Source organism: Neolamprologus brichardi, chromosome 12, assembly GCF_056152115.1.
Source record: "Neolamprologus brichardi isolate AB-2024 chromosome 12, ASM5615211v1, whole genome shotgun sequence".
Lineage (NCBI taxonomy): Eukaryota > Metazoa > Chordata > Actinopteri > Cichliformes > Cichlidae > Neolamprologus > Neolamprologus brichardi.
Window position 1 is genome coordinate 7,194,885 of NC_142115.1, and position 14,015 is coordinate 7,208,899.

A 14,015-nucleotide genomic window follows, 5' to 3' on the forward strand; every position below is an offset into this window, starting at 1 on the left:
TTCAATAAATCTGTTCTTTTTGTATCTGTTTTTTTGCAGGGCTTTCTTTGTAATCCACAGCTTCCTCAGACTTACACAGACTTGTTACTTTTTGACAATGAAATAAGACTGCCATCTAGTGTTCCATAGTTGTTATGCAATGAAAACGTCCTCTAATGTGGGCAACAGTGCCACAGTTCGCACAGTAATGTGCAAAAGTCTCGAACCACCCCTCGTTTCTTCTATATTTTTTCCAGGAAAATGCAAAGTAGGTGCAGCAATTTATCGAAAGGTGCAAACATAAATGGCACAAACAGTTTGTACAAATCTTCTGTGAACAGATGTACGTGATTGTTGAACCTGCCCTTTCTTCTTTTGTCCTCCATGCCTCTAGTTTTAGGCTATTAGCTCTTTGGGAATCACCTTGTTGCAGCAAAAATGCTATTTTGTCTGTTGTCTATTGTGCATAGAAACAGCTTTGATCTATCCCTTGGTTGGTGCCTTTGTATGCTGGAATTCATGGGTCAATGTTAAGTAGCTTAGAAAACAAAACAAAAAAAACATTCCTGTAAAATTGGTCAGATACAAAGACTCAACTGAAAACCAGCTAGTGTCCAAAGAAAAACTTTTAAAGACTGACAGAAAGCCTGGAGGCTTATTGCTCAAGAGCACTTTAAAGGAGTTAGACTTCTTTGTAATTCATTTAAGGCATAAAGAAATGAGGGGTGGCTCAACAGTTATGCACAATGCTCTAAATCTACAAATACATGAGCTGGGGGAAAACACAACTAAACTCTGGATTTCTGTATCTTAATCTATTTCACACTGCCATACAAAACAAAACAGAATTATATTCAGAACTGCTTTTCCCAGCCTGCACTGTGAGTAATTTACTCACTGTACTAAAAATAAATACAGCATATTGTATAGAAATCTATCACAATTTCAAATTCAACTCTACATTTATTTGATATAAACATATGTCCATGCAGAGTGGTTGTCAACTACAATATGATTAGGTTAAATAGGCTACTACATCATAAATGTTGTGTATTAATAAGAGGTGTTTTTGAATGCATGCAATGGAAAAACCTACTTTGTCTCTTGTTGGACCTGCACTGAAACACAACAGTGTGCACCTTTACTGAATTCAAAGCTATTCCTTGAGAAAAAAAACATGAGACCCTTTAGTTACACTTCTGTGGGTACTAAATAATAAATAAAGGGAAGGGATAGCTCAGTAGGTAGAGTAGTGGCCCCATGATTGGAAGGTCGGGGTTTGAATCCACTGAACGGCTACCCTGAGGTACCCCTGAGCAAGGCACCGTCCCTACACACTGCTCCCCTTGCTTCACTGAGTGAATGGGTTGAATGCAGAGAGGAATTTCCCCATGAGGATCAATAAAGTATACATTATTATTATTAATCTCTAAAGTGGATCTACTTAGCTAGCTTTACATGATTCATAAAATAATCCTTATCTATCTTAAATGGGTGAGGCTCTTCATTCATTGACAAATACAAGCATTTTTAAGCCACCCTCTCTTAAGTCAGCTTTCTTCTAATTGGCTGCTTCTAACAAACAGAAGGTCTAAACAGCAGGATAGTGGAGCAGAGTTGCTGTACTGAACAGTAAGAGCTGGGATTCTGAAATGACCGTATTAAGCATATCCCCTCAATTTGACATCATTCGGATTCAGGTTTTTTTTTTTAAAAAATGTATGAACTGAGCAATTAAAGCAGTCTAAAGCCTGTGCAGTTGGCTCACAGGATTACTTTTACCTCGTAATCGGAAATTTTAACAACAACCATTCACATGTTTAAGTCTTCCTATAGATTCTAAACCCTTTCTTATGTATACATTTTCTATATAAGATCACACATTCTAAAGTATCAGCTAAAACCAGTTTTCCAGTTATACGATCGAACTTTGCATTAGTTAACTTGGAAATCAATAAAACTCAGGAAGCGTTCATTGACAGTTAGTAAAATGACAATCCAAATGAGAACGCCAGAGGGAGACATTGTCACGGTTGACATAGTAACTCGTTATTAGCTGGCGTGGTATTTGGTGGCAGTCTCTCCATTCGCTTATATGTAGCAACCAAGCAAACTGCGGGTTACTTTAAAAAAACAGAACAATACGAAGAAGTGGGTTTGTCGTTATGAACGCACCCTTAAATCACGTGTTGCGTTTCCATAGTCACGTCATATGGGCTCCACCATGTTGTAGGAAACCCGCCGCTGCTCCTCACTCACTGTCAGATTAGAGTTTAATCCGAGGAGGAGGAGGAGGTGGAGGAGGAGGATACTCTGTCAAGACGCTGTCTGCATCTCGGGAGGACTTGCGCTCTTTATGCATTCAGAATAATCGCGATTCGCGTGCTGCTGTCACTGTTTCCTTCAACGAGCGCCCCGCACACTGAAGATGAAACGCCAGTCTTCCGCTGCTGTCTTTGCCTGTCCGCCGACTTGCCAATACGTTAAGATGTTAGCTGGCTAACTAGCTGAAAAAGAGTAACTAAATCGGATTAGCTGCTAACGGCAGCCTCCCTCTGGGTAACAACCGGGTATTATTTGCTGCACTTGGCAAATATAGACCATCAAGCGCTTGTCAGTGTTTGCGTTAATTGTATTTCTACGACAGTGTCAAAATTCCTACTTTGTGCTATAGTTATTCGTTAGTGTTAATGTTTCTGCGAGCTAGCTACGTTATTAGCTAGTCAAACCATAACAAAAGCTGGACCTCTGTCGTTCTCTAGTCTGTACAGTTCGTTAGGGAGGGCGAACATAAAAGTAGTAGTGCCTCTGAACCCCCACCCCCCCCAGCCGAAAGTCAAGACGGAGGTGACGGCCAGACTTGGGTGCTAGCTGGTCCTGAGGCTAGCGGGCTGAGAAGTGTTCGAGATTTAAGCCCCGACACATTAGCGTTCAGTGGAAACATGTCAGGAAAGGATAAAGACAAGCCGGAGAAACAGTCCACAACGGAACGGCTCGTAAAAGGTGAGAGTCTCTCACAGTACCAGCGCATCATGCATGATTTGACTGGAAGCTAACGTTTGGTACAGAAAACCACCTGTAGCGTTTGAAGAAACTTTGTTTAAACATACTCGGGCTGTTGCATGACAGAATTGCACTTAATAGTTATACCTGGTCACACAAGTCACGCTTTATAAAGCGACATATACACTTAAAGTCTCACTTTATCATCAGTACGTGTGTGAATACTAATGTGTACTATTGGAGTCTCATAAGCCTTTCAGTTTTATCAGGGGGATGCTCAGATATCTGTGGATGAACTTGAATCAGGTCAAGATCATGATTTCATAAAAGTATTATTTCCACACTTGGCCACTGGTACCTATGCCAGTGATCGCAGCTTGGCACAAATCAAAGCCGAGAAGCCGTCCTCTCCGGTCACCTTGATATTTCAAATGAATGAAATCTAAAATCATGAGACCTTCTCTTGGGAACACCCGAGGTCTGCTCAGGTTACCAGTGGAGCTCAACAAGACGGATTCCTTCACGCTTACATCGTCCAGGCTCATTGGACAGACTAGGCGAACATCTGTTGTGCCTCCCATATGATGGCTGAGGCATAGCAAAGTCTGAGGTAGCCCCCCCAAAGAAAGAGAGTCTAACCCCACCCCTGTAACCACCACCACTTGCTTCTTAATTCCAAAGCAGCCTCCATCTCTGTCTGCAAGGGCACTAGTAGAGTGTCCTGCCAGGGGACTGGAATGCTGAAGTGTGAGCCAGAAGGGAGAGAGTGAGTTAATTGTGGAAAGAATCTCCCCAGTGATGTTCCCAACATGGCCAGCCACATGGTGGAGAGAGAGAGAGCATCACAGTGACAGGGAAGAGAGGCTCGGTTTCTTATTAGTGCAGATTTTAAGTTAAAACAAAAACAAAACACTGCTATGGGTTTGGGTCTACCGTCTAACCTGTGACTGTAAGAGGGCTTAACTGATAGACCTGTTGAGACTAATGCTCCTCTGGTTGTGTAAGTCAGCAGTTAAGCTCAATTAACTTCCTTTGACCTGGTAGCTCAATCTTTCGGTCATTAAACCTGGTATTTTGTCCCTCAGAGTTGGATCTGACAGCTGAGCGATGCCGCAAGACCCTCAGTGAAGATGAGATTTGGCGCTTCGTAAAGATTCGTGTCACTTTTGATGCGTATCGAACTCGATTATTGCTCCGTGTTAAATCTGACCCTGTGCCTAAAATAAAATCAGACGGGCCACAGGGGCAGCGGATGCAACTACCACCCCACTTGATCGAGTGACTGAGACGGGAAATTAAAAACCCAGGCTGTGCCTGTTTAGCTCGTGAAGGGTAATGCATTCACTGATAATTAGAGCAATCTGAAGTGGACTTGACAATTCATGCAGCCACAGTGCACTCCATTCATCTCTGCCCAGCCGCATCTTTGTAATTCAATCCTCCCCCATTGTGTGGATTTTGAAACAATAGCGAACATATTCGAGACGCCGGCTCATATCACTGTCCAAAACATTATCCTCAGCGGGCAGGATGGCAGATAGTCGCGTCTTTGTTTCTTGAGTCGTTTGTTGTCCTGCCAGGCTGTGGGTGTTGATGCGGTGCAGTAGCAGCCCTGCGTCTGGGTGTGTGTGTGTAGTTTTGAAGAGTTCATCAAACATTAATGCTAATTAGGACAGGCAGCCTCTAATAAGAAGCCACTCTCAGGGCGGTGGCAGCTTAATGTTATATTATTAGCTTATTATTTTTAACAAAACATTTTTCTTCACTGGGTAAATGAGTGGGTTGCTTCGCTCCCCCCCTCACCACAAAGTGGAGAGGGTAAGTGTGTGTGTTAGCGTGTGTGTGTTTACTGGCAGCCAGAGGTTCATTTGTATCTGTGTTTGAACAGACAGCTCCAGTCTTGATCGTGCAGGCAAATCAACCCCAGAATTTATTATTACTGCTATTATTATCATTACTGGAGGACAGCAGGCTCTTTCCTGTTGAGCTGCATGGCTTGTTCACTCCACTGGCACTGAGAAAAGTTATTGTCCAGCATGTGAGGGGAATGGGGGGGATTACCAGCTAGCCTCCAGGCAATTGCTTGTAAATGTGGTCAGCGCTGCTATTGCCTGAAATGTTTAACAGTCAGGTTATGTCAAGCGCACGACACAGCCCATTCTGTATCTTTATGATTTTTTTTTTTCTTAAACATAGCCGGCTTTGTCCGTACAGGAACCTTCTTCCAGCGTGACAAAGCTTTTAAGTAAACAGCCCCTGAATCTCGAAGCCCTTGCTAATAGAGGCTTTACCTAATCTGTTCTTAAGGCTCGTACCTCAGCTTACAGCTCTCTTTGCGGCCGTGCCTCGTATGCTTGGGAGCACTTACTGTTTATTTATACCACACTAGCCAGTGCATGACAGCTTGTCCTCAACACAGGCTAGTCAAGTCGGAGCTTTTCCACTACAGGCCAGGCAGTAGTCTGTCGCCCAAATAACATCTTGTGACTTATTCCCTTGCTTTATTGCACCAGCAATAAAAACATGGCACTTATTTCCTTGTGGGGAAAAAAAAACAATCTGCAGATCTGCCTCTAAACTCTTAGTCTAGACTCATGGCATGAGCCTGAGTGACAAATACATTTGGCAACCCCAGGCACCACATCACTGATTAGTAAAAACACTCACATTTAAGTCTGAATCCTTTTTTTTTCTCCTCAACTTGCAGTTTGATTTACTGTGTGTGGGTGTGACAGTATTCTCAGAATTCCTCTCTCTCTCCTTTCTGTGATCATTGCCGCCTGCACCACTTAGCCGACACCGGTGTTTGTCTCCTTCCACGATTCCTGTGAGGGATGGGTTTAAAAGAAGGGTCATATCATCAGCACGATCCCAGATCGGCTCACCTCTTTTTGCATGCCATACAGACGGTGGCTTTACACCATAATTAATTGGTGGCATAATGCATTTGTGTTCGCTTGGTCTGTTGTTGGGCGTACCAGGCATAATCCGTTTTACCTCTCAGACCCAGGCAGTGAGAGCTTGGATCTCCCTCTACTATTGTTTTGAGCTAACACAGATTAGTCGGCAGCTATCTGCTCCTGCAGCTTTATGAACCCATGATGCCAGTGTCGGAGCACTAATTTACACCGTGGACACTGTTTTAAAGCAGTTATGCAATTTTGATATAATTCCCTGCATTATAGTCTCATGTCAGAGAGCTAGATTAAATATTGCTTCCGTGATTACCGGCTAAACTAAAACGTGTTGTTTTCCATACACGGTAAGCTAATGCCCCAACTGCATTGCTGTCACACTGCCTCTGTGATACATTTTCCAGGTTTACTTGTTACTCGCTTAATTGTGTTTTGATCGTGATGCTTTCAGGTCTCAGCCTCAAAAGCACTGACCTTTAGTGATGATGGTAAAAGGATTGTGTAGGTGGTGTGGAGCAGCTTATGGGGGGAGGGAGGGTGCGGCTTGGGGGGGGGTTAAGTGAGGTGCAGGGCTTCTTGTTGTTTGTCTCTTACATGGAGTCATCATGTAGGTGTATGCGTCGCTGCTTCTGTGCAAGTAACTTCGTCTTGGCTCAGTCAAGGAAAATGTCACACCTCATGATTTCAGCTGAAGTGAATCCAGGCTGAGATCCATAATGTTTTTGGGTTTGTTTTTTTTTTCTTTACTGCTTTTTTCTTTTGTGTTACTTTTGGGGTAATCTGTCCTTATGTGTCAATACTACTTCTAAATTAACATTTTGATCCAAGGGTGGACTGCTGGGACCACACAGTCTTATTCTTCTGATGCCTTCTTCCTTTTCAAAGGGAGGTTTTCCTCCCCGCTGTCACCAAGTACTAATCAGGGTAGCGTTATTGTATTTGTTTCTATATTATTGAAATGGTGAAAACTCTAATAAAACTGCTATGAAACTACATCAACAGAACTAACGCACACCAGCTGTTGGATACGCTGCCAATCTGATCAGTCCCACACCTCCAGACTCACAAACAGCTTCTTCCCCTGGGCCATTCGGACTGTTAAAAAACACTGTCCCCCCACACCCCACCCTGCCCACTCACCAGTAACCCTCATCACTCAGGCCACTCACACACGGACTCTATTGAGATCAAGTCTGCTCTTTTCACTTTGCAACTTGTTCTCTAATGTGTGCCTTTCTATTGTTTTTGTATATATTGCTCTTGTTTATCCATATTTCTCCTGTTTGTTATTTAGTCATACTTAGTCATAGTTATATTCTATTCTAGCATAGTTAGTTTGGTGCACCCACAATTTTGTTGTACATGTACAATGACAACAAAGGGCTATTCTATTCTATTGTAATTAATAATTAATTGAATGCAATAATGAACGTTGAGAGTATTTTTGGTGATCTGCAAATATAGTAAATAAGTCCTATGATTTCCTTTTTCTCCAAGCCGTCTCCTTTTTTTCTCTCCATATAAAAATAAGATTGAATCATAATCTGCAGCTGCTCACAAATGGTGAAAATCAGTTTATCCTTAATTGGTGATGGTGGTTTCTTCTGGAGATTCAGGCCTCCAGACTTTGCATCATGCTGGAGTTTTTTTTTTGGAAAAGAAAAACTTAGAGATTAAAAACCAAAAAAGGGAAAAATTATTTTTGACTGGAATCTTGATCATTACCAAGAAATCCAAACAAACCTCTTATCATGATGTATTTCCACTTCACTTGATTTTCTGGACACTCTATGAATATTACAACATTACTACCAGACTAGTATGTCTGAAGTGGACATTAACAGCCCTGTGCTGGTGCTGTAGTGGAACCAAATTACACCATTACAGATTGCTTTGTTTCACACTGGTTACGCCCTTAATGCTAATTAATTCGCACTATCAGTGTACAAATTCCACAAATGCACTTCATCTTAAGGATGCAGTGAATGTTTAGACAAACACATTTTCAGATTTTTAGATGAACTGGGCCAATAATCTTAATGCAGCAATTTTGGCAGCATTCGTTGTATAAACATGAATGAATATGTTGCCAGCAACTTAGTTACTGTCGATGCCCTTATAAGCTTGACTTTGACAGCTTTTTAGCTTTTCATCATAATTCAGGAGGAAACCCCACATCCCATGACAATATCGAGATTTGGTCCCACCCCTACCATGGAAGGTTTTTCTCGAATGATTGAGGATTTGTTGATGTTTAGTGGTGAACCATAATGACGTCATCTTGGATGGCGAAGAACAAGCAAATATAATAATTGATAAATAATGAGCATCATCATGCTTGCATTTTTCTAAATTGTCTGAGTCATGAATCCAGGCAGAAGTTTGAATTTCGGCACAGATTGTCTCACTCCCCTGTGACGGCATCGCTCCCCTTCAGTTGTCATGCAGCTGCCAACCTACGCTCAAATATGACTATCATAATGATTTTTTTTCGTTTTTTGTTAATCAACAGCTGTGCCATACCCTCCACAACATAAGCTGACTACGAAAGAGCTGTATGAAGATGGCAAGCCCAATGCTGAGCTGCTCCGCAACCACCTCGTCAAGGAGGGCCGCGTGGAAGAGGACGTGGCTCTCAAGATCATCAATGATGGCGCCAACATCCTCCGACAAGAGAAGTGCATGCTGGAGGTGGAGGCACCGATTACAGGTGAGATGCTCGATATTAGGAGCTTAAGGAGGACTGTGTCTTGTATTTAGTGAATTTGGAAATCATTATTTAAGTATTACTTGCATATTTTTTCAGATCTGTTTCCAGGATAATCTAACAAAAATGCAGATTACAGTTGAGCTGGAGGTCTACTGTTCGGGCTCTTGATAATATTGCCCACCCACATGTGCTGTACTCTACACTAGATCCATTTAAGAAATTGTGCTGCTCCTCTGTAACTGACTTTGAACTTTGACATACAGTAAAGAGCACAGTTCGACAGACTATCACTGTCAAGTAGTGTAAAGCAGGTGGATGTAGAATAAACAAGCTATTTGAAGACATCTGAGCAGATGTTTAAAGTCTGCTTCGGTGATGCTTCAGCATTATTCCACTGCAGGCTTGTTTATGTTCTATGGCTGACGCCTCACTCTTTCACCAGATCAGAGGGCCTCGCAGGCTGTCAGTCAGGCTTTGAAAAGTGTCAGCTCCTTAGCTGACCTTTGCATACTCTGTTTTGTTTTTCAACCTCAGGAAGCAAAACCCTGTTAAAACTACTAAAGCTAAACTCTGGGGGAGGGGATGACAAGCATGATAAATATGGCTTTGCACGTTTATGTGATTGATTAGAATAGCTCATTTAGCTCATATAGCTTGTATAGCTGAGTAGTCCTAGGTAAAGAGATATGAGAAGTATTGCTTGGTCAGTTGTTCTTTAAATACACATGAAGTATTTGTACAAAGTCCTGTCTGTGCTACTGTTTCGTTCTCATTGAACACACAGATAAGTGGCTTTCATTTGCTGCATAATTCAGAAGTAGTGACTTCAGTGACAGTGAATAATAAAAAAAAATTTCAACTTAAAAAGAATTCCCCCCTCCACCTCTACAATGGTTGAAAAGGTTAGAAAGGTACCGCCACAGTCCGTATTGTTATGATAAAGGAAGTGACTTTTATCTGCTCCCTTGTCACAAGTAGTCACTACAGCAGGTAGTAGGGGTGGGGGAAAAATTCGATACTGTGTAGTATCGTGATATTTTGTTTGCTAATAATGTATCGATACAGGGACAACAGAAATCGATATTTTGTTACAAAAAAAGTTTTTGTGGACTCTGACTTCAGAGCATGTTGATCCTTTTTCTGAGCAAGAATCCTGACATTCCTTCACTGTCCAAATGTGTTTAACTTTTATTTGGCAGCAATAAACATGACAGTTTACTTATTTTAATTTAAGACATCTTTTATTTTAATTAAGTTTAAAACTTTTTTATTTAATGTAAAATTATATTTGGTTTTAATTTACTTTCAAATTCTTCAGTTGCTGAAGGGGCTGCATAGTTTTCATAAATTGCATAGTTCAGAATAGCTATAATTGTACCAGATGGTTGCGTTCAGTTAAGTTGGACTAGACTGTAATACAAACCGTTCAAGTTTGTCAACAATAAAACTGAAATGAGAGAAAGACTGAGTGTGAGACTTTGTTATTAGATAAAATGAATATTGATAAAGTTTACCTTTATGTACAGAATCTGAATATCGCAAAATATTTTTAAAAATTGCAATAATATCGTATCGTGCGTTAAGTATTGTGATAATATCGTATCGTGGGATGTATGGTGATTCCCACCTCTAGCAGGTAGCTCCACATACTTGTTTTGTTTTGAGTTTTACCTCAGATGCCTTTTCTGATGCAACCCCAAAGGGCCTTGTCTGTCCAGCTGGAGTTGAACCAGCGACCTTTTGCGTGCCAAGCAAACATCAGCATTTACCACTTAGCTTAAAATTTAGCGTGCAGTATACTCAATCTTTAATAATATGTTGCGGTGTCTATAACCCTTCTATGTATATATTTCCATTCATTGAGGGGATTCTACGGCTTTGTCAAGTCACAGTATAGCTTACGCACTGGTCACTGCTCTCAAACTGTGAGAGCAACACAGCTGAGTAACCATCTATCTGTATGCTTAAGTATGCACTCACCTCACTGCACTCCTCATCTAAAAGGTGCGTGTCTGTACTCAGGGAAAAGCACAGCTTTAGTAACTGGAAATGAAGCGAATGTAGGTTTTTATTTTTATTTTTCCAGCTTCTCGCCCCTGTGCCGTCTGTATTTATAGTCCTACAATAATATGAAATAGATGGAAAGACCGTCCTGCTTGCGGGCATGCATATCTGAAACAACATTAAACCATCCTGCACGTCAGAAGTCGTGATGTCACATTAGCATGGTTTGAGCCCACTGGTAACCTTAGTTTCACCGTCCGCTATTGACCTAAGTAGACCTGGTTCCAGGTTCCACGTGGATATCTACATGCTTTCACACCTGTGACCACACAGACTACCAAGCATGCATCCTATAGTCACACTAGATAAGGAATAACAAGAAAACCCATTGGCTGGTGTCATAAAAGGAGAGTACAGTGACCCTTCTCAGCTTCAGAGTGAAGCAATACCTACTTTATCTGAGTGATCGCCTTCTCCCTGTGATTCTATTTCTATGGAATGCATGTTTTCCAGGATTACAAGTCACAGATATACTATCACTAATCATAGCAGAGTTTTCATCAGAAGAGTTGTTAAGCCTGGTGGGTGCAGCAGTGGCAGCCTGCCAGAAGTATACTGGTGAAAAGCCATGAGGAGTCAGTAAATGGTTTAAAGTAGATGTGGGACATCGTCTGGTCCCAAACACGTAAAGGTAATTTTTGACTTTTCTGTCCACCATCATCATCAAAACAACAAGTAGGATAAAATCTTTTAGGAGAACTATTTGAACTATTTGGTTATTTATGGCCATTACTTGCATAAGAGCAGCATCTATATCCAGAATAAGTAATATGGTTATAATATGTAACTGAGAAATTAAGAGCAATGTGTTTGTCTGTCTTTGGCAGTATGTGGAGATGTACACGGACAGTTCTTTGACCTTATGAAGTTGTTTGAAGTCGGAGGCTCACCGAGTAACACGCGCTATCTTTTCCTTGGTGACTACGTAGATCGAGGGTACTTCAGTATTGAGGTGAGTAGTTGTGTTAGTATATTTGAGTCATTTTTATTTTTACTTTAATAATAATGAAACATTTATTTCCTCTTTTGAATATTTTTCACTCTGGTATCAGTAAACACTGTATGAACATGCTGTGTAGGTGTGGTTCACAGATAACGCTTTAAAATGATCTGCAGTTATCTTGGAGTGTGTCAGTTTAAAAGGTTATTTCTTTATCTTCCAAATTTTTATATTTTCATGTTTTTTTTGCATTTAAATGTTTCAGTTTTAAGGATTAAGAAGTCCTTTACAATAACAAAAAATAGCAGTTTGAAAGCATTTAGCTTAAGTAGCACTTTGAGATTTAATTTATGAATTTAAAGAAATAATCAGACCTATAACAATGGGGGGTTTTTTTTAGTTTTTTTTTTTTTTTTAGAAGGGTTATTCCTCATTTTTCTGACTGATTTCAGATCTGGCGACTTTGAGTAAAGTGTTTCAGATATTTAAGCTGGGCTGTTAAAAAATGCTAGGCAGGCTCATTTTTTTGTGGGAAATAACTGGATTGGGAAAAAATGCTAATGTATTAAATCACTATTGTTTATCTAACAGTGTGATATGTTTTGGTGTATTCTAACTGTATGTCTTGTATGTTTAAGAAAAAAAGCTGTCTTTATATCCAATTTGGATACAAGTGTTACTGTCAGAAAGTCAAATCTAGTTTAGTTATGTTTTGGTGGCTTCTTATACTGCTGCTTGTATTTTAAGTGTATATGATGTTGTAGTAAGACCACTGGCTGCAAGTCACATTGAAAGGGCTGGAGCTGATGTAATGAAAAGCATTTGGACTTGAGCGTGTTTCAGTCCCACTTTGATTCAGATGGTTGCTCATGGTGAGAAAGGCTGCTAAAATGTGAGTACTACTGCAGTGCTCCTTGACCAAATGGGTTTTTGTGCCCTAACTTTTATTTCAGTGACACCTCCAAAGGGCACACTTTTCTACATGCTGATGAGAACAGTTAAAAATAAGACAGAGGAGTGGAGCAGAAAGCTGCAGTGCGACTCTCAAGATCTCTAGCTGGAGGGCTGTGCCTGTAGAGTGTTTGAATTTATTGCAGTTATAATGGTGAGCTGGTTTCAAGTAAAACATAAATCACACATTTGGAATGGTTTGTGTACATTACAAAAAAAACAAACATTTATTTATGTGTTGGTCCCAAGGAGCCAGACTTTCTTGTAGCCTTTAAAGTTGTCATGAGCAATCGTTCTCCAGGCTCTCTGAAGGTCTTTAAAAGTGTTTTCTTTAAGACATTGGCTGCTTTTTTCACTTATTGTCAGTCCAGTTGTTGAATCTGACCATTTTCAGGGGAATGTGTGAGGGGTTTTTTGAAGCCACTAAACAGTGGCATATTAATCAAGCATAAGAAAAGCATCTAACTGAGGGGATGACTCAGTGTTATGTCTACACATAAGAGACAATTTATCACTGAACCAGTTTTAAGCTGTTTTTAGGCACTTTGTTGCTAGCAGCCTGTCACAAAATCTCATTTGTTTCAATTTTGTAAGCTGAATATAAGAAGCTAAAGAGTGTTAAGGTTGTTCTGGTGGAACCTGGTGAGCAAGCAATTGCATAAAAGTTACTAGGTCTTAAGTTTAATATATATTTAAAAAAATGCAAATGATTCCACTTTGGCAGGCGTGAAATAGCATTTTTACACCAAAAGGTGATTCCAAAAGAGCCTGAAACCTGGCAGGTGTCATCGTGGTGTGCATTTGACAGAACTAGACACATGGAGTAGGGCTGGGCCATATCATACTGTTCACCTTAATACCAGTATAATGTTAGGCAATGATAAGAAAATGAAATATCGCAATATAATATGGGGAAAACACGCATGCGCAGTGCCTTTGTTTTCATACGCACACGGCAGAAAAAGCATGGGGGCGACAGAGAATGAGAAGGGTGAAGGCGGATCGTTGAATGGAACAGATTAATCAGAATTGGTTTGTAAAAATGGTGCAACGTCTGTGGTGTGGAACTGGTTTGGCACAATTTTTGGTAGAGCATGCAAGCGGGCCGTTGTTATTACCGTGTTTTTCAGAAAATAAGTCGCTCTTAAAATCCTTTGATTTTCTGAAAAATTGACAGTGCCCCTTATAATTGCAGCAGCTACAATCCTTAAAATGAATAAAAAGAGGGGTGATTAGGCTTTGAAATGTAGTCTCTCACCTTATGTATGAATTCTGGTTGTGCTTACTGACCTCGAACCATAAAAAAACAACTGCTTGTTTAAGTGAAAATACATTGATGGTGTTTTTTGCACTAATAAAGTTGCGGAGTTTTAAAGTATTTTGTCTCACATCAATGATCAATTATCGTCAGCTATATCGTTATCGCAAATTTTTTAATATATATTTTGATAAA

At 40.5% G+C, this 14,015-nt stretch overlaps 1 protein-coding gene across 2 annotated transcripts in view; it reads left to right on the forward strand.

The window, feature by feature from the left end:
• The first annotated feature begins 2,179 nt into the window (after positions 1-2,179).
• Positions 2,180-14,015, forward strand: part of ppp3cca (protein phosphatase 3, catalytic subunit, gamma isozyme, a) — a 36,098-nt gene continuing 24,262 nt past the window's right edge. Inside the window, exons 1-3 of one of the 2 annotated variants that reach the window (XM_006797534.3) lie at positions 2,180-2,982; positions 8,410-8,607; positions 11,499-11,623. In XM_006797534.3, the coding sequence (XP_006797597.1) occupies positions 2,922-2,982; positions 8,410-8,607; positions 11,499-11,623 (384 nt within the window). In that variant the 5' untranslated portion in view covers positions 2,180-2,921. The remainder of the gene's footprint in view (positions 2,983-8,409; positions 8,608-11,498; positions 11,624-14,015) is intronic. The other variant, XM_006797535.3, reaches the window with a different exon arrangement.